Below are 21,053 nucleotides of genomic sequence, written 5' to 3'. Positions count from 1 at the left end.
TGTAGCTTCTAATGTGCTTTTACAGTATTATATTTGTATATGTGTACTTTACCTGGCTGCTGGGACGTTTTAGTTTCCCCCCGGGATCAATAAAGTAAATCTATCTAATAATAATAGTAATAATATATATTTATATAAGGTACAACCATAATAATGTATTATATAATATTGTAAATGACTACATATGATAAATATTTTAATTAGTTATAGAAAATAATGTAATATAATTAGTTAGAAATACAAAAATTAAATATTTATATTATAATAATTTACAATTAAAATAAGAATGTTTGTAATAATCTGTTATAAAAACTAACAAATCTAAAATCAGAAATACTACATACTATACTGAAATAGTTGTATCATAATATATATGATAATGTACAACTACGATGATAAATTATAATGTACATGTATGTTACAGTAATTATTAAGGTATAATAGTTGATGCAGTTAGATGATTTTACAGGTGAAAGTGAAACAGTAGAAACTCACCATGAAAAGGAAATAAACAGTTTGTGTGACTCCAGCAGCTCCTAAAGTACCTGTAACTGTAACGTTTCAGTGGAGTAATCCAAAGACAGTTACTTCCTGAACTTCTTCACAGAAAAATACTCCAAATTGTCAGCTGCTGCTTCTGTGGGAGAAACTTCAATTGTTGATATTTGATTAAATCTTAATTAAGTTAAATTGGAAATGATTCAAAATATCATTTCACGTTAAATCATTAGTTGTTTTGTAAACAATGTCCGTTTCCATGGAAACGACAGAAACAGTGAAAACCATGTAGTTCTTATATTGGGCCACCAGTTGGTGCTGTTGTTAGTTTTAGTACTGAACACACACACACACACACACACACACACACACACACACACACACACACACACACACACACACACACACACACACACACACACACACACACACACACACACACACACACAATTAGATCTAAACATTAACATTCTAGCGGACAGACGACATAGTTGGACTGTTATTACTGTGACTGTCAAAATAAAATCACCATGTTGGATTGTTATTATGGGGGCTGTCAAAATAAAATGCTGGTAAGTACCAGGGGTTAAAGGAACAGCTGGAATATGTGGGGGGGGGGGGGGGGGGGGGGTTAAAGGAACAGCTGGAACATGTGGGGGTTTAAAGGAACAGCTGGAACATGTGGGGGGGGGGGGGTCAAAGGAACATGTGGGGGGATTGAAGGAACAGCTGGAACATGTGGGGGGGGGGGGTCAAAGGAACATGTGGTGGGTTAAAGGAACAGCTGGAACATGTGGGGGGGGGTCAAAGGAACATGTGGTGGGTTAAAGGAACAGCTGGAACATGTGGGGGGTCAAAGGAACATGTGGGGGGTTGAAGGAACAGCTGGAACATGTGGGGGAGGGGGTCAAAAGAACATGTGGTGGGTTAAAGGAACAGCTGGAACATGTGGTGGGTTAAAGGAACAGCTGGAACATGTGGGGGGGGGGTCAAAGGAACATGTGGTGGGTTGAAGGAACAGCTGGAACATGTGGGGGGTCAAAGGAACATGTGGGGGGTTGAAGGAACAGCTGGAACATGTGGGGGGTCAAAGGAACATGTGGTGGGTTGAAGGAACAGCTGGAACATGTGGGGGGTCAAAGGAACATGTGGGGGTTAAAGGAACAGCTGGAACATGTGGAGGGGTCAAAGGAACATGTGGGGGGTTGAAGGAACAGCTGGAACATGTGGAGGGGTCAAAGGAACATGTGGGGGGTTGAAGGAACAGCTGGAACATGTGGGGGTTTAAAGGAACAGCTGGAACATGTGGGGGGTCAAAGGAACATGTGGGGGGTTGAAGGAACAGCTGGAACTGTACCAGTAGGACACAATGAGCCCCAAACTGCAGACCTCAGACTCACTGGACTCTGGGCGCCATCTCGTGGCCAAACATGGAAAGTGTTTTTTTGTGTTGTTGGTTGTTTCACATGTTGGAGGTCTGGTTCTGCCCTGGGGTCTGGTTCTGCCCTGGGGTCTGGTTCATTAAGGTTCGGTTCAACCTGATGTTCTGAAGAGAACAGTTCAGCTCTGCAGTTTGTGTTTTTAAGTATTTTACAGATACAGTAGTTTTATCTGCCTTGTGCTCTGGTCTCTGTTCCTCACTGAGTCTCTGTTCCTCACTGAGTCTCTGTTCCTCACTGAGTCTCTGTTCCTCACTGAGTCTCTGTTTCTCACTGAGTCTCTGTTTGTCACTGAGTCTCTGTTCCTCACTGAGTCTCTGTTTCTCACTGAGTCTCTGTTTGTCACTGAGTCTCTGTTTCTCACTGAGTCTCTGTTCCTCACTGAGTCTCTGTTCCTCACTGAGTCTCTGTTTGTCACTGAGTCTCTGTTTCTCACTGAGTCTCTGTTTGTCACTGAGTCTCTGTTTCTCACTGAGTCTCTGTTCCTCACTGAGTCTCTGTTTCTGTCTCTTCCTGGTCAACTGGGCGCAGCTTCTCCGACATTTTCAGCAGAGATGAAAGTGAAAGTAAAGAAACTTCTGGAGCCTGAGAGCGACACACGGTACCGATCCGGACACAGAGCGACACTGAGCGACACAGAGCGACAATGAGCGACACTGAGCGACACATGTCCGTCTCGCGGTGCCCGCCGGTGACGGTGGAGGGCGGCTGGAGCCCGGAGCAGAGCCGCACCGTCAGCACCAAGCTGGAGCTGTACTTCAGCAGCCGGAGGCGGTCCGGGGGGGGCGACTGCCGGGTGGAGATTCTGCCCGGAGACCCCCCCCGGGCCGCGGTCCACTTCAGGTCCGCAGAGGGTAAGTCGACTTTCAGCCTCGTTACTGCTACTCTAGTTACTCCAACTTAAGTTACTTCTACTCTGTTAGGAGTTACTCTAGTTACCCTGTCTGGGAGTTACTTTATCTGATCTTTACTCCAACTTTAGTTACTTCTACTCTAGTTACTCTGGCTGGGAGTTACTTTATCTGATCTTTACTCCAACTTTAGTTACTTCTACTCTAGTTACTCTGTCTGAGAGTTACTTTATCTGATCTTTACTCCAACTTAACTTACTCCAGCATTACTCAGTGTGAATGATGTCATCAGGGTGTTTTTGTGGTTTTTATCGTAGGACCATAGGACTAAAGACTGACTGCAGGACTAAAGACTGTGACAGGAGGACTAAAGACTGACTGCAGGACTAAAGACTGTGACAGGAGGACTAAAGACTGTGACAGGAGGACTAAAGACTGACTGCAGGACTAAAGACTGTGACAGGAGGACTAAAGACTGTGACAGGAGGACTAAAGACTGTGACCATAGGACTAAAGACTGTGACAGGAGGACTAAAGACTGACTGCAGGACTAAAGACTGTGACCATAGGACTAAAGACTGACTGCAGGTCAACAATAATCACCTCATTCAAAGCAGTAAAAGTGGCAGAGGAACAGCCTGAACTCCCAGCATGCACCTCTGCTCTGCTCTGCTCTGCTCTGCTCTGCAGCACCACACCTTCCTTTTTCACTCTATATTTATTATGTAAATATGATATGTAGTAAATGTAATAAAGTATAATTATGAAAGGATATTATTTAAAATATGACAAACGCATTATTCTGTCAGAATAGATTTCATGATAACGAGCTACAGACTGAATATATTTAATTGTATTTATTTATTGTAACTTTATTTAGTAGGTATTTATCTGTACTTACTGTTCCTTTATATTTTCAATCTTCTGAAGTTTGCTGAAGCAGCAGAAAGCTTCTCCTTGTTCAGTAGAAACGTCTGTTTCTCTGTAAAGAGCATCAATAACAGCTTGTGAGACTAACGTCTCCTGCTGAGAGACGTAGAGCCGAACCTCGTCCACTTGATTCACCACAGACGCTCACTAGTGAGGAAGAAGAGTGAGAGCGGTCTTAGCTTTAGCTTTAGCTTTAGCTTTAGCTTAGCGGCCCTCCCTGGTCTGCCGCCTGCCAGCGCTCCACCCCGGCCGGAGGAGGCGGAGCCTCCGCTGCTCTGGAGATCTCAGCCATCAGCTTGGTAGTTTGGTAATAAGAACATCGGAGTAATGAAATCCAACATCCAGAGGCGGATGTGAGCAATAGTGCGCCCCCTGGTGGAGCGCCGGTCATTAAAGGACAAGATCCAATGAATGCAGTCATCATGATGAAGATGAGATTTCTGCAATCCTGTACCGATCTTCAGCGGGTTGGACTGAATAGACCAACGGGCCGGTGTAGTGGTCCCACCCCTACCTTATGGACAACTCTTTTTTATAGATATATATATATATACACACACACACACACACACACACACACACACACACACACACACACACACACACACACACACACACACACACACACACACACACACACACGCTGGCCGCCTGAAATCCACGATCCAAGACCACCATTCTGGAATCCAACCTGCCCATTGTACCTCAGAATCTCGCTGCAGGAGCCGATCTGGTTGATCTTGGTGTTATAAAGTAAAGTTATAAAGTTATAAAGTATTTTCCAGGTAGAGGGAATCATGAAGTACAAGTCTAACGTCTATTTGGCGCTGGAGGAATGGCTTCCTAAGGTCTCTGCTTTCTGGCAAAACATCTGGTCTGGCTTCATCCACACCGCCGGCCGTACTGGACCTGTCATACGGCGTCACCACAAACAGCTCCAGGGTCTCCGGGTCGGCGGCGGCGGGCGGCGAGCAGCGGCTCAGTTTGGTGACGACATCAGAATCCTCAGGACAGAAACTCCAGGTTTGTTCTACGGAAGCAGAGAATTCCTCTGCTGTTCTCTGGTCCTATGGAATGATGGAGATCAGGCACCGGACTCTCAGAACCGGCTGGCAGAACCCTGAACATGATGAAGAGAACGTCTGTCATTGGCCTCGACCGTCAGGACATGGAGGAAGACACGTTTGTCCAACGGAAGTACAACAGCTCAGATTTGTTGTCATGGTCTCTCAAGAAGTTCTTCGTTATTAATTATTCAGATTCTTGCTGGTGTAAAATGTTTGATTCAGAACCAGAATCATCCATATGGGGCCAGTCTGCATTGTTGGACTGCAAAAAGTCATTTTGTTATTATGGCAGCCATCTTGGATTTCAGGTGGCCAGCTTATAGAGTATAGGAGTATTTGAGCCACGTTGTGAATGAGTCTCCTGGAGAATGAACTCCTGGTCTGCTGCTGGAGGTGAAGGGTGGAGCTGAGGCGTTGTTGTGTTTCCAGTGAGGGAGCGGGTCCTCGCCGGGAAACAGCATGAGATCGTGGTGGACAGGCAGACCATCGCCTTACGGCTCGGTTCTGATCCGGTGAGAACGTTTCTTTGAAAATGTTGGTTGTTTGGTGGAATTAAAGCGTTGAATTAAAATGTCCTTTTCTCCTCCCAGAGTCTCGGGAGCGGCGCCGAGTCAGGTAAAGCCAGATTCCTTCCCTCGTTTGAAATCTGGAGAACCTGTCCGGAGAGCAGAAGCTTGTCCGGTTCTTTAACCAGCATCTGTTGTTGGGTTCTCCTCAGACTCGTCTGCAGAACCAAAGAGCCTGGATCTGGACGGTGCCAATGGAGGAACAGGAAAAGGTGAGAAAGTCTTTTTATTTAAAAACACTTTAGTCTAAGACCCGATTGAGTTTTGGTGTCGCTCTCAGACTCTGAGACCTGCCTGGTGCTGCTGGAGAACATCGCCGTGGAAACGTCCACCGACCTGCTGTCTGCGCTGGTGGAGAGCGTCTCCGGCTCGGACGAGGACCAGATCCGTCTGGAGAGGATCTGGGAATCTGGCAGAGCCGTGGTGACCTTCAGCAGCGCTGCAGGTCAGGACAAGACCTCCAGGGGGCGAAGCCCCGCTGTCAGGCCGTTCTGGCAGTGGAACCATCCACTGTCCTGTCGTTCCACTGTCGGGTCTCTCCACTGTCATGTCGTTCCACTGTCGGGTCTCTCCACTGTCCTGTCGTTCCACTGTCGGGTCTCTCCACTGTCATGTCGTTCCACTGTCCTGTCATTCCACTGTCGGGTCGCTCCACTGTCCTGTCGTTCCACTGTCGGGTCTCTCCACTGTCATGTCGTTCCACTGTCGGGCCACTCCACTGTCCTGTCGTTCCACTGTCGGGCCGCTCCACTGTCCTGTCATTCCACTGTCGGGTCGCTCCACTGTCCTGTCGTTCCACTGTCGGGTCGCTCCACTGTCCTGTCGTTCCACTGTCGGGTCTCTCCACTGTCCTGTCGTTCCACTGTCGGGCCGCTCCACTGTCCTGTCATTCCACTGTCGGGTCGCTCCACTGTCCTGTCGTTCCACTGTCGGGTCGCTCCACTGTCCTGTCGTTCCACTGTCGGGTCTCTCCACTGTCATGTCGTTCCACTGTCGGGCCACTCCACTGTCCTGTCGTTCCACTGTCGGGTCACTCCACTGTCCTGTCATTCCACTGTCGGGTCGCTCCACTGTCCTGTCGTTCCACTGTCGGGCCGCTCCACTGTCCTGTCATTCCACTGTCGGGTCGCTCCACTGTCCTGTCGTTCCACTGTCGGGTCGCTCCACTGTCCTGTCGTTCCACTGTCGGGTCTCTCCACTGTCATGTCGTTCCACTGTCGGGCCACTCCACTGTCCTGTCATTCCACTGTCGGGTCGCTCCACTGTCCTGTCGTTCCACTGTCGGGTCTCTCCACTGTCGGGCCGTTCTACTGTCGGTTCTCTCCACTGTCATGTCGTTCCACTGTCGGTTCTCTCCACTGTCATGTCGTTCCACTGTCGGGCCGTTCCACTGCCGGGTGGTAAACAGCAGTGTTTTGTAGATGCGGCGAGGTTCCTCGGTTCGAGTCCCACCAGCACCAAGCTGCAGAAACATGGACTAAGCGTTCGGCCTCTGGAGGCGCCGACCAGCGTCCGAGTGGAGCGTCTTCCTCCGGCCGCCATCAAAGGTATCCGACCTGTCAGCCGCAACATTATGACCACTGCGACGTGAACTTAGTGACTCCAAGTCCTGAATTTAGCGCCTGGTCGTCCTCAAAGTGAACGCCAGAGGCAGAAAAGAAGGAGTGTGGAGACGTGGTGGAGCCGTGAGTCCACAGGGTGGAGGGGGAACCTTCTCCATGTCCAGCAGCTGGTCATAATGTTGTGTCCAGTTGTTTCATAGACTCATTTCAACATGTTTACTGTGAAAAACCACATTTATGCTAAGACCTGCTTCTCCCTTCCAAACCTGCCGTCACTTCCCTCCGTCTGATTTCCCTCCAGACTTGCTGGAGTTGTATTTTGAGAAGAAATGGGCTCTGCCAGAAGAAATCACCATGATCACGGAGGAACAGGCCGCCATCATCACTTTCACTGACCCACAAGGTTGTTTTTACGTCTTGTTATTGCTCACGTGTTCTAACATTGGATCTGGACTCTTGAGTTCTTTCATTAGCTGTGTGAAGGTAACTCCTCGTCCTGCTTCAGTTACACAAGGTTTTTACCCGGAAACTGAAAACCTACGTAGCGTTTGTACTGTCCGTTTACACGACAATGACGCGCCGAGACACTGAAAATGTTTTTTGGGGGGAAAATGTCTCCCAAGGTGGAACTTTTTGAAAACACCGTCTCTGTGGGAATGTGGGAAAATGCAACTTTTTGAAACCATTCGAGTTTTATTTTGGCAGTCACCGTAATCACAATCCCATTGTTAATGTTTAGAGCGCATTGTTCTCTGCTGTGTGTGTGTGTGTGTGTGTGTGTGTGTGTGTGTGTGTGTGTGTGTGTGTGTGTGTGTGTGTGTGTGTGTGTGTGTGCGTGCGTTTTCATTACATGAATAACTAGAGCTTCACTCGGTAGAGCGCAGACCTTCAACGCCACATTTGTGGAACGAAATTAGCGAGCATCGCTAGCATGCTAGCCGTTAGCTCATATTGATGCTAACTAGCCTGTCGGGTAGCTACATCACTGTGAAACACTGAGCGTCTCCATGGCAACAGACGCCAATCCCCTTTGATCTCCGTGAGGTGCCTCTCTCATCCACTTCGTATGGGAAATATTTTCACAGTTTTTTGGGATTAATTCAGAAACATTTAGTCGTTAACGTCCCAAAATCTAAAGGATTGGTCCTTGATGACAAATCATCCCTGAAGATTTCATGGAATTCGGGTGAAGGGCTTTTGCGGAAGGTTGATAAAATACATACATACAAACCAATAGATAACTAAATATACACGAACAAAAACATAACCTTTACTCCAACATTTCTTGGCGAAGGTAAACAACAGCAGAACTTCGTCTAAAACCAGGTCTGCAGTCAAGTAAAGTTTGATTTGATTCGGTTTGACATCAGCAATGAACCAGAGAACGACACACCTTCGAGTTTTAACTTTACATGTTCTGCAGGAAAAAATGAGGAATTTTGTAAAAACTTTCATGCAATTCGGGTGTGTAGTTTCTTTGAAAAGTTGTTCAAATACATAGATAAATCAATAAATATAAAAATACACGCTGACCAAAACAGAACCTTCTCGGATCAACTTTCATTGGCGAAGGTAACAACCCCATCTAGTGGTCCAACATGTAAACTACATCTGCTGTTTACGTGGAAGCGGACGTTGTTTTCGAAGTGTTGCTTTGTGAACGTAAAACTTTTCTAAAACGAGAACAGAAGTGATGCGTTTTCACCCGACACGTTAGTCGAACAACCACTCAGTTTCTTTGTCTCCTTTGTCGCTGCAGTTGTGAAAAGCATCTGTGCGAACCAAGACCTGGTGATGAAGTCCTTTCCGGTCAAAGTGTATCCGTACTGCAAGTCCCTGGGAACGGCGCTGTACGGCCTGGAGCGACCGATGTGGAAGCTGCCTGAACCCTTCATGGAGCCCGTCCACCACGTCATCTGGAAGTTCCTTCTCATGAAGAAACTCTCAAACAGCCTGAACGACCAGATGCAGCCGCACTTCTGCAGCATTGACCTGGAGAAGCCCAACGTTAGGCTCCGCCCACTCCCCAGCTTCTTGAGGCAGAAAGGTCTGACGGCCGATCAGCTGGACAAGTGGACGAGTTCCACTCAAGACGCCTTCCGGAAGCTCATGTCTCAGTACGCCGCCTTTGAATGTGAAGCCAGTCCATCCGCATGGAAACTAGCAGAGCAAGACATCCGGTCCGTTCTGAGGGAAGACGCCATCGCCGTGTTCGATGCGTCCAAGCAGGTTTTGGTCATCGCAGGTCGCCTTGAAGATATACAAAAGATCAGGCCTTCTGTGGAGAACATCACTCGTAAAGCCATGAGCCACATCGACCGTCAGACAAACGGCATCTCCGAAGCGATGGCACTGTCCCCACCGTGGTTCTACATCTTGAAACAGGACGGGCTGCAGAAAACCGTTCAGGACATTTCCCCCGAGATGAAGTTCTCCTATGACCAGGCTGTCCAGATGTTGACCATCACTGGACTCCCCGCAGAGGTTTACAAGACGATGTCCTGGATCCATGAGAGGAACGCCCATATGAGGAAAAAGCAGCTGACATTCTCTCCGTCTCTCCTGGAGTTCTTCAGCAGTGTGGATCCCGCCGACATGTCTCAGGACCTCTTCACCTCCCAGGACATCAGCGCCGTCTTCACCGTGGACAACGGAGGCGTTCTGCTGCTGGGCAGCTCCAATCAAATCCTAACTGAGGCCGAACGCAGGATGACCTCGGTTTTGTCCATGCAGACTCTGGCCATAGTGGACCGCGAGGTTGTGAAACTCCAGAGCTGGTTGGACCTGATCAAGAAACTGCTGGACACATACAACACCACCAAGAAGAAGACCCTGTCCATTCAGTCCAGAGACAAAGTGACGGTGGCCGGTTTTCTGATGCCCGTGAAGGAGGCGAGCCTGAGTCTGCAACAGTTCATCTCAGATTACTCCCAAGTCAAAGAAACCGTCCGTGTTCAGTCACGGGCCGTCAGTCAGTTCGTCGCCAAGATGAAAACTGGGGATTGGTCACGCATCGCCAAAGACAATTCCGTGTCTGTGACCTTTGACCCAGAGAGGCCGAGGATCGTCCTTGCCGGGGCTCGTCTTCATGTCCACAAAGCCAAATCCTGCTTCAGGGAGCTGACCGGCAGCCTCTACTCCGACACTCTGACCATCGACAAACCCGGAGCAAAGAAGTACTTCCAGTCCACTGGAGGCATGTTCCTGTCCACGATAATGACGGAACTCAGTTGCATGGTGGTTCTCGGTCCAGAGGTTCCTGACGAAGAGGAAGACGACTGTGAGGACGAAAACAGAGATTGTTACTGCAAAGTGCGGACTGCCAGAGGAGTTCTGGTTTCTGTCAGCAAGGCGGACATCTGCAGCTTCACGGGCGACGCCGTGGTCAACGCAGCCAACGAGGAGCTGAAGCACATCGGCGGCGTGGCGGCGGCACTGCTCAATGCTGCTGGACCGCAGCTGCAGAAAGTCAGCAACGACATCATCGCTCAGAACGGATTTCTGCGCCCCGGGGAAACCGTCATGACGGGTTCATTCAGCCTGCCCTGCAGATCGGTGGTACACGCCGTTGGCCCGCGGTACTCTGACTTTGACAGTAAGACGTCGGTGTCACTGCTGAAGACGGTGGTGAAAGGAAGTCTGAAGCAGGCCGACACGGCGAGCTGCTCCTCCATCGCACTACCGGCCATCAGCTCAGGCGTTTTCGGGTTTCCCATCAACCTCTGCGCTACGACCATCGCGCAGGCGGTGCGGGAGTTCTGCGACCAACCTCAAGGCCCGCAGTCATTAACAGAGATCAATCTGATCGACAACAACAGCAACACCGTCACAGTCTTGGCCACAGCCGTCAACCAAGAGTTCAGTGATCTGGAGCCCGTCATGACCGTCCGTCCCAGCAGCAGAGACGCCAGAGCGTCAGGGTGAGTCCTCAAACATTCACCTTCTTTGACCTGCCCTAACTAGGAAGTCACCAAACGGTCAGACGTTGGTAGGTCAGGTACGACAACGACGTCACTTCGTTCAAACATCGACTTACGATTACGTCCCAACAGATACCAACGAGGGCGGGGCAAAGGTCGAGGTCAGAGCCAATCACAGCGAGCTCATGGGTTCAGTGAGCCTGGAGCGTCCACATGGTCCGGAGGGTCCACATGGTCCGGGGGGTCCGGGGGGTCCGGAGGGTCCGGAGGGTCCGGAGGGTAAGGGTTCCGTCTCCATTTGGTTTGACTTCTCAGTCCAAACATGCTTTTTTTTTTAACTTATTTTTTATTTTTATTTTCCATTAACGAAATACAATTATAGATATATATTCAATAGATTAATGAAACCGTACAAAAACACGATGGACCAACTCCCACTCACCTCCATCACTCTCTTTATATTGAGGAGTCTCATCCCTGATCCTGTCTGACACATTTCCGTGAGCAGCAGCCGTTGTCCTCCAGTCAGGACCACAGTCTGCGTCCAGTCCTTCAGAGCGTCAGGCCAGTTCAACCAAACCTCCAGTGTCCAGGATCAAACACTGCAGGACAAAAAGGAATGCGTCCACCCGATACCCATACGATGGATTTACGTCTCCTCGTCCAAAACCATTAGATTTGTGGACCAGGCCACAGCACAGGAATTCAATTGATTACATTTCCAGAATCTAAAAACGTCGTTCCAGATAATCTACCTGGTGTCCAATTCATCAAGTGTTTTTAATGGGGTTTCTGTACGTTCACTGTGCTCACGTCGGACGCTTTCCCCATCATGTACATTTTACCAAAACAATTTTATTTGGCATTTCCAAAATATCTGAGCGATCAGCTTCAACTGTTCCACAATCTCTCCAGCAGGGCGCGCTCTTATTCAGGTCTTTACTTTTCAACCTGCGTGTGAATGTCTGTTTAGAATCCTTTTCTTATCCAAGCTGAAGCTTCTCTGATTTTATTCCCAGCTGATTAAAACCTGGGTCACACCCTCAGCATGGAGGAGCTGTGGCGCCACCGTCTGGCCGAACCACAGTTTTAAACTCTCAACTCTGCACATGCTCACCTGCTCCGTCCTCTGATTGTGCTGCAGGCCGCTGAAGATGGAGCAGACCACCGCCGAGGGGCTCCGGGTCGTTTTGCTCACAGGGAACATCCAGGATCAGAACGTAAGCAGGAAGTGACACAGTGATGCAGAGAGAACAATACAGATCACTTTATCACACACACACACACACACACACACACACACACACACACACACACACACACACACACACACACACACACACACACACACACACACACACACACACACACACACACACACACTCCATGAACTTACAGTGGAAACTTTACCTTGTTTTACTTCCTGGTTGATAGTGCAGATGTTCTGCAGATGTTCTACAGATGTTCTGTGGGTGTTCTGCAGACAGCAGAACAGTGTTCAGTGTCAGCTGCGGTCACTGTGACGTCTCGTTCCACAGACCGAGATCATCGTCAACACCATCGCGGAGAACATGAACCTGAACCAGGGCGCCGTGTCCAAAGCCCTCCTGGAAGCGGCCGGTTCCGGCCTGCAGAAGGCCATCCTGGACCGGGCCGGAGCGTCCACGCCGCAGTACGGAGACGTGATCATCACGGGCGGACACAAGCTGGCCTGCCGCAAAGTCTTCCACGCTGTGTGTCCTTTCTGGAAGAACGGAGGTCAGGAGGTGGAGGTGAGAGCAGAGGGACACACACACACACACACACACACACACACACACACACACACACACACACACACACACACACACACACACACTCACACCTATTCCCCCCCCCTCCCCAGGAGCTGGTCTCCATCATCAGATGGTGTCTGGAGGAGGCAGAGAAGCTCCGCATGGCCTCGCTGTCCTTCCCGGCGCTCGGCACAGGAAACCTGAGCTTCCCCAGAAGCCTGGTGTCGCGTGTCCTGCTGGAGGAGATCCACTCGTTCAGCCGCAGGAGGTCGCCGCGCCACCTGAGGGACGTGGTCGTGGTCGTCCACCCCGGCGATGGCCACACCATAGACGTGAGTGTCGCCGGCTCTGCGCCAAAGCTCGGAGGAAGTCACACGGAGATAAAACAAACCTCTCTGCTCCTCAGAGCTTCGTCAAGGAGTTCAACACACAGGCAGGCACCAGCAGCCGCCAGCAGGGGGCGTCAGCAGGCCCCCTGCCGGACACACAAGCTCCTCTCAGCCAACCACAGCAGGCAGCAGGTCAGCTGGCATGCTCTGATTGGTCCACACAAGTCAGACCCTTCCTGTGTATTTAATGTGTGTGTGTGTGTGTGTGTGTGTGTGTGTGTGTGTGTGTGTGTGTGTGTGTGTGTGTGTGTGTGTGTGTGTGTCAGCCTCCTTCAGCCAGGTCTCCTCCCCCACCCTCGGTGTGTATCAGATGAAGCTCCGTCAGCTCACTCTCAAGGTGTTGTCAGGTGACATCACCAAGGTCGCCAGTGACGTCATCGTCAACTCGTCCAATCAGAATTTTACCTTGAAAACAGGTGAGAGAAAAAACAAACACTGAGTTAAAAAGTTCAAGAGTTTCAACAGCAAACTGTTCTAGCAGCTCAGTGCCGCCACCCAGTGCTCAGAGGAGCTACTACACTGACATATTGTGTTTCTCAGGAGTGTCCAAGGCCATCTTGGAGGGGGCGGGGCCGATGGTGGAGAAGGAGTGTGCAATCAAAGGTGCGTCAATGTGGAACAAAAAGGTTTGCACCCTCAGACAGTTTGTTTGTGAAGCCTGATCACTCCAGCTCCTCCAGGTGGTCCTCAAGGCCCCGTTTCCACGGCAACATTAAAAGTCAAAACGCAATGTTTTTGTGTTTTCGATTCGGAAAAGTTTCACATTCACACGACACGGTCCTTGAAAACAGGGAGGGAGGGACTGTGTTTTACTGTAATGAATGAGGGAGGGAGGGGGAGGGAGGGAGGGAGGGAATGTGTTTTACTGTAATGAAGGAGGGAGGGAGGGGGAGGGAGGGAGGGAGGGAATGTGTTTTACTGTAATGAAGGAGGGAGGGAGGGAGGGAGGGAGGGAGGGAATGTGTTTTACTGTAGTGAGGGAGGGAGGGAGGGAGGGAATGTGTTTTACTGTAATGAAGGAGGGAGGGGAGGGAGGGAGGGAGGGAGGGAATGTGTTTTATGATAACAGGTAATTGAATCAGATATTTACTCTGTGTATTCTGTGTATTTCTGCTTGTCTGATGTATCTTGGTGTTGTATGTACTGTTGTTTCCTCTTTTACCCTCTGAAAAGCTCTTCCAGGGACCAGAGTGTCGAGCTTCATACTCTATGTGCAACACATCAGACTTATCTATGTATATTACTTTGTCCCTGATAGATCAAAAAACTAAAAAAATAGAACCCAGTGGAACTCCACCCTGAGCTAGATGAGCTACATATGAAACACCACCGGCAAACTGTCCACAATAACCGACTTATTTACGACTATACGATTAAAAAAGTCTACAAAAACTTTCACTTAACAGATTAAATCCAGTATTACTGTATAACCAATATTCTATAGTCACTTTGAAAGTCTCCTTCGTCCTCTCCGCAGTTAGTTCTCCAAACTTCCAGCCGAATACGATGCTGCTGACTTCGGCCGGGAAGCTTCCCAGCAGGAACATCCTCCACATCGTCGGCCAGAACGATCCGCAGAGTATCAAGGACGTCGTCTTTTCAGTGCTGAAGTACTGCGAGAGCCAGAGGTTCACCTCCGTGTCCTTCCCAGCGCTGGGAACAGGTCAGTAGCAGCTGGAGCTCACCCTACAAGTCTTACACGTCCTACAAGTCCTACAAGTCTTACAAGTCCTACAAGTCTTAGACATCCTACAAGTCCTATACATAGTCCATGTCATACACATCCAGCCTGTTGTCACCTACACAAGTAAGGTAGGATGTTTTTACCTGGCTGACATGTTCCCCAGAGCGTCTGTCGACTTCCTGCATCGCTCTGAGGAAGACTATAATACTAATACTCAGAATACTACTAATAATAATACTAATCCTGTGCGAAAAGACCTTAAGGCGACAAAAAGAACATAATTCTTCTGGATAGAAACGTGACAGTCTGAAGCTCGGACCGTCAGTCAGAATTCGGCCTGGTGTCTGAGCTTCATCGTGATCTTCTTCACCTGCAGGTCAGGGCGGCGTCGTTGCGTCGGCGGTGGCGGACGCCATGGTGGACGCAGTGGTGGACTTTGTGAGGAAGAAGCAGCCACAGTCCGTCCACAGCGTGCAGATCCTGATCTTCCAGACGGCCATGATGGCCGACTTCCACCAGAGCATGAAGAAGAGGCAGGGCGAGGAGGCGGAGTCAAAGAGCGTCTTCACCAAGCTCAAAGGTGCTCCGTCCAGCCACGCCCATTTATTCCTCTCTCTATGCTTTGGTGACAAAAGTTGGGTTTTGTCCGGTTTCCAGAGCGACGGAGTCAGGCGCTCTGAGCTCCGTCCTCATGCTACAAAAGTTTTGTTTGGAAACATTTGAGCTGTTTGACTCTTTTTGTAATTCTCACCACGTTGGTTGTTTGTTTGTTTGGATCTTTCTGTATCGGTGTTACTGTTGTCGGTGTTACTTGGCGTGTCACATGACTCCTCTTCCTCGCCGCAGACACGTTTGCGTCGGTGTTTCACGGACTCCGAGAGGAGCAGCCCGACTCCAAGGCCTTGGTCCTGGAGACGGAGGAGTTCCAGCCCACCGAGTTCCAGCTGTGTGCCGACAACCAGCAGGTACCGTCGGTCACCTCCTGTTCCTGCAGCTCCACAACTGGACATGAAGTACAATGGAAAAAAACACTGGATCAAGTTTCGCCAACACCGACACACCAATACACCACCAACACACCACCAACACACCACCAACACACCAATACACCACCAACACACCACCAACACACCAATACACCACCAATACACCACCAACACACCACCGACACACCACCAACACACCACCAACACACCACCAACACTCCGATACACCACCAACACTCCGATACACCACCAACACTCCGATACACCACCAACACACCAGCATGAGTGCAGGACAGGAACGCTGTGGTAGGAATTCTCGGCAGGAGTTCTCGGTATTCTGTGGACGGCCCTTTGAGTTTGTTGAGATTCTTTCACAGGTTTGAAGACGCAGAAGAGTCGTCGGTTTGACTGAACCTTCTCCTCTCTGCTGCAGACCGTCCGTCTAGCGAAGGACAGGATCGAGAAGCTGATCGTGGACGAGCAGGCCAAGAGATCCATCAAAGACTCGTACATCCATCACCTCTCGCAGGCTGACTTGGACCAACTGAAGGCTTTGCAGAGGAAACTGACGATCAGCATCCGCCTGGAGAGAGTCCAGGAGGACCAGGAGCCCCAGATCCACCTGGAGGGTCTGACCAGGGACGTACTGCAGGCCGAGACGGACATCAGGTTGGCCGGCAGAGACCATTGAAGAAGGAAAAATCCCATGTGGGACAGATTGCGTGCTGAGTGTCATGTTGCCCTCAGGAACCTCCTCCGGCAGGTGGAGAGGACGGAGAACCTGAAGAGCAAAGCCCTGCTGATCAGCGAGCTGGTCCAATGGCAGGTTCAGGAATCCAACGGGACCATGGTGGACTTCGACGCCTACACCAATCTCAACCTGGAGGAGGCTCTGGGAGCCAAACGGACCGTGAAGATCCTGATCAACAACGTTAAGTTCACCGCCGACCCCCAGCTGAGAAAAGCTGTTTCAAACAACAAGCGTACAGAGATGGAGCTGCTCCGAAAAGAGCTGAAAGGTGAGTGATGGAGGCAGAGCAATGTGCTGTTAAACCACATCAACTCTTTCCAGTGAAGCCGAATACTGAAGGAAACTCTGACCAACATGTAACTGCACCGTTTCCCAGGTCTGCTTCAGATTATCAAGTCTCTTTTTTTAGTTTTTCTCGACACGTGGAAAATGAGTTCTGTTACAGTACAAAGAAAACCTGATCGATCTATAACCTGATAACCTGATCGACCTATAACCTGATCGATCTATAACCTGATAACCTGATCGATCTATAACCTGATCGATCTATAACCTGATAACCTGATCGACCTATAACCTGATCGATCTATAACCTGATAACCTGATCGACCTATAACCTGATCGATCTATAACCTGATCGGTCTATAACCTGATCGGTCTATAACCTGATAACCTGATCGACCTATAACCTGATCACCTGATCGATCTATAACCTGATCGATCTATAACCTGATAACCTGATCAACCTATAACCTGATAACCTGATCAACCTATAACCTGATCGATCTATAACCTGATAACCTGATCGACCTATAACCTGATCACCTGATCGATCTATAACCTGATAACCTGATCTATACGTGAACTTCATCAATAAATTGAGTAAAGTTATATGAAATCATGTTAAGTTAAATTAAGCTAAAATCCGATGATGATGATGATGACGAAGGAGATTACGATAATGATGGTGATGAAGGTGATAATGAGGACGATAATGATGAAGGTGATGACGATAGCGATGTCTGCAGACGCTCTTCCGTCACACTGGGACGGCATGAAGAGCGACGAAATGGTGAAGCTGTTTCCTGTCGCCCCGGGGTCACCAGAGTTCACCAAGGTGGAACAGGAAGTGACGAAGACTGGCCTTGCTCCCAACATCCAGAGTGTACGTGACCCTGAATGCACCACCAACACTGCATGCAAACGATACGCACACCAACAGCACCAACATAAATACTACATCCTTTACATAGTTTCTGCCGTCGCACAGTGAGTGCTAAACCTCTGGAACCAAAACGATTGTCTGCAGCTTCAGCCTGAATTCAGCCGAACGTGAGTGCGAGCTTGCGGTTCTAAAGTCAGTCATGGTTTTGTGGTTTTGTTGCAGATCGAGCGGGTCCAGAACAAGACGCTGTGGCAGAGCTACCAGCTGCTGAAGAAACATCTGGATCAGAAGAACAACAACACAAAGAACGAGCGGCTGCTGTTCCACGGCACCACGTCCAACTCCATCAACCTCATCAACGACAAGGGCTTCAACCGCAGCTACGCCGGGATTCATGGTAACTACCGATAAACAGGCGTTAACTCACAGTAACTACCAATAAACAGGCGCTAACTCATGGTAACTACTGATAAACAGGCGCTAACTCACGGTAACTACCGATAAACAGGCGCTAACTCATGGTAACTACCGATAAACAGGCGCTAACTCACGGTAACTACCGATAAACAGGCGTTAACTCACAGTAACTACCGATAAACAGGCGCTAACTCACGGTAACTACAGATAAACTGGCGCTAACTCACGGTAACTACCGATAAACAGGTGTTAACTCACAGTAACTACCGATAAACAGGCGTTAACTCACAGTAACTACCGATAAACAGGCGCTAACTCACGGTAACTACAGATAAACTGGCGCTAACTCACGGTAACTACCGATAAACAGGTGTTAACTCACGGTAACTACCGATAAACAGGTGTTAACTCACAGTAACTACCGATAAACAGGCGTTAACTCACAGTAACTACCAATAAACAGGCTTTAACTCACAGTAACGACCGATAAACGCGTTAAAAAGACCAGTAGAAATCCTTTGTCGCGTGGTTCTTTGTCTCAGACTCTTTTCTCTCTCTGCAGGCGCCATGTATGGAAATGGCTCCTACTTTGCGGTGGACCCGGCCTACTCAGCAAACGGCTACGCCAAACCGGACTCCAGTGGGCTCCGGCACATGTACCAGGCCCGGGTTCTGGTTGGAGAGTACACCCCGGGCCAGCGGGGTCTGATCACGCCTCCCCACAAGTCTGGGAGCATCACCAACCTGTACGACAGCGTCACCGACAACGCCGCCCCTCCAACCATGTTCATAGTGTTCAATGACATCCAGGCGTACCCTGAGTACCTCATCACCTTCACCTGATTCGCCGCCACACGACGCTAACTGCTAACCGCTGGCTGCTAAATGCTAGCTGATAGTTGCTAACTGTTAGCTCTGCATAAATTCACTGGTTTTCCTTTGATTTTTTTAAAAACGAGAGTCGGCGTAATTCTGTTGGTTCAGTTTCTGAAAACAAGCTAACCGATTGTTGCTTCTTTGTTTGAATCAATCCCGATGGACTTTCCTCTAAAATCATTTGCATTAATAGAAAGTAGCTCAGAATATTCCCGATGCTTCCCGGGGTTTCTTTAGTCGGGGGGGTCGACAGTTTTTGTTGTTTTATTTGTTTTAATTGTTTCACTAAATGTATCGAATCACAAGATTTCTCGGCTGAAAATAAACTTCTTTTCGGGTTTTCATGATTTCCTTCTTCTTCTCCAGAACGTGACGTTAAAAGTCGTTGTTCTCGCGCTGATGTCAGACCGAATCAAATGAAACTTGACTGCAGACCTGGTTTTACATGGAGTTCCGCTGTTGTTTACTTTGGCAAACCAACGTGAAGTTTATGTTTTTATCTGCGTGAATTTAGTTCTTGGTTTGTTGGTAACTGAGCTGTATGTACTTGATCAACTTTTCACTAAAACTGTTCACCTGAATTGCGTGAAACTTTCAGGGATGATTCATCTTTATCCAAGGAAGGGTCCATAACATTGTGAGACTGATTGGGTCAAAGGTCCAGGTCAAGGTCATGAAAGGGTCAAAACAGTATTTTCGCTAGAATGCGGTCAGTTTTACTCATATTGATGTCAAAATATTAAGTTTTAATTCCCTCTCCTCTGATATGCCCCATGTAGTGATGTCATTACTCTGGTTAGCCATTGGGGGTCAAAGGTCAAGCAGGGGTCACACGGAAATTGTAAAATATGGTACATCCGATCCAACACTCACGCTCTGTTGGTACCAGTTTGTTTTTCTGGGAAAGTTTGTAATTCTGAATAATCCCACAGATTGATCTCGGTGTGAGAATGTGAGAACAGGACGTGGAGACGGCTTCAGGCTGTTGTCACACCACCACGACACGGTGAGAGACGTCAGCAGGTTCCAACTGACGGAAGTACTTCCAGTACTTCATAAGACTCAACATGATCCCTGAAGCCAGAAGCAGACATACACCGGTAGACACCGACGTCATCTTGCTATTCAAATATGTCGGCTCCCGAAACACCGCCATATTTGAAACCTCACTGGTGGGGTGTCAATTCTGGAGAGGATGGCCACACTGCACAGAGCGTGATCATGTGCTACCACCTCCCACCGCCGGAGGCGCTGTGGTGGTGATCCGGAACAAAATGGCCGTGATCAGCGAAAGCGGCCATATTGTCGGCCATTTTGAATTCTGCACTGGCATCTCTTCGTTCCGCCGGAAGACGGTACCAGAGCGGTACCAGAGCGGTACCAGACCCTCGGCTCGCCTCAGTTCAGGTCACCTGTAGCCTCAGTTCAAACTTCCTCACAAAACGTTCTGGATATTTGGTTTTCAGGTGAAATTTGTGGAAAATATAAAAAGCTGTTGCTGTTGTGACGTCAGATCATTAAAGGACATTTAAGTAGAAGAATCAACGGCAATTTCCTCGTCCCAAATAAGAGAAGTCAAGAACGGCTCACGTCCTCGTCTCAATACAGTTTTTCTGGATCGATAAGACACTGAATTCCATCCACCGCACGCAGCCACCAGCTGACTGAACACAGCCACCAACTGACTGAACACAGCCACCAGCTGACTGAACACAGCCACCAGCTGACTGAACGCAGCCACCAGCTGACTGAACACAGCCACCAGCTGACTGAACACAGCCACCAACTGACTGAACACAGCCGCCTACTGACTGAACACAGCCACCAGCTGACTGAACGCAGCCACCAGCTGACTGAACGCAGCCACCAGCTGACTGAACGCAGCCACCAGCTGACTGAACGCAGCCACCAACTGACTGAACGCAGCCACCTACTGACTGAACGCAGCCACCAGCTGACTGAACGCAGCCACCAGCTGACTGAACGCAGCCACCAGCTGACTGAACGCAGCCACCAGCTGACTGAACGCAGCCACCAGCTGACTGAACGCAGCCACCAGCTGACTGAACACAGCCACCAACTGACTGAACACAGCCACCAGCTGACTGAACACAGCCACCAGCTGACTGAACACAGCCACCAGCTGACTGAACACAGCCACCAACTGACTGAACACA

The 21,053-nt window shown here is 49.2% G+C and overlaps 1 protein-coding gene across 1 annotated transcript; it reads left to right on the top strand.

Moving 5' to 3' along the window:
- The first annotated feature begins 2,532 nt into the window (after nt 1–2,532).
- LOC308112004 (protein mono-ADP-ribosyltransferase PARP14-like) lies at nt 2,533–19,464 on the top strand. The gene is made up of 23 exons (XM_080467170.1): nt 2,533–2,791; nt 5,215–5,297; nt 5,376–5,400; nt 5,504–5,563; nt 5,632–5,796; nt 6,773–6,898; nt 7,215–7,316; nt 8,673–10,833; nt 10,966–11,112; nt 11,978–12,053; nt 12,372–12,605; nt 12,719–12,940; nt 13,015–13,129; nt 13,264–13,413; nt 13,538–13,600; nt 14,475–14,660; nt 15,058–15,261; nt 15,528–15,646; nt 16,101–16,336; nt 16,415–16,686; nt 17,447–17,583; nt 17,806–17,980; nt 18,563–19,464. Exons 1-23 carry the CDS (start codon nt 2,584–2,586, stop codon nt 18,841–18,843), a joined length of 5,547 nt encoding a protein of 1,848 aa, XP_080323296.1. The 5' UTR covers nt 2,533–2,583; the 3' UTR covers nt 18,844–19,464.
- The last annotated feature ends 1,589 nt before the right edge of the window (nt 19,465–21,053 follow it).

Source organism: Lipophrys pholis, assembly GCF_963383615.2.
Source record: "Lipophrys pholis genome assembly, chromosome: 7".
Classification (NCBI taxonomy): Eukaryota; Metazoa; Chordata; class Actinopteri; order Blenniiformes; family Blenniidae; genus Lipophrys; species Lipophrys pholis.
The sequence above is the reverse complement of the archived record's forward strand: the minus strand, read 5'-3'. Positions and strand labels throughout refer to the sequence as shown.

What these genes read in the sequence shown, in the direction of transcription:
- LOC308112004 (XM_080467170.1), top strand. Translation starts at nt 2,584, where the DNA reads ATGAGCGACACTGAGCGACACATGTCCGTCTCGCGGTGCCCGCCGGTG. An exon ending in TACGGCTCGGTTCTGATCCG is followed by an intron (nt 5,298 to 5,375) that starts GTGAGAACGTTT and finishes TTCTCCTCCCAG; the next exon opens with AGTCTCGGGAGCGGCGCCGA. An exon ending in CAGCTACGCCGGGATTCATG is followed by an intron (nt 17,981 to 18,562) that starts GTAACTACCGAT and finishes CTCTCTCTGCAG; the next exon opens with GCGCCATGTATGGAAATGGC.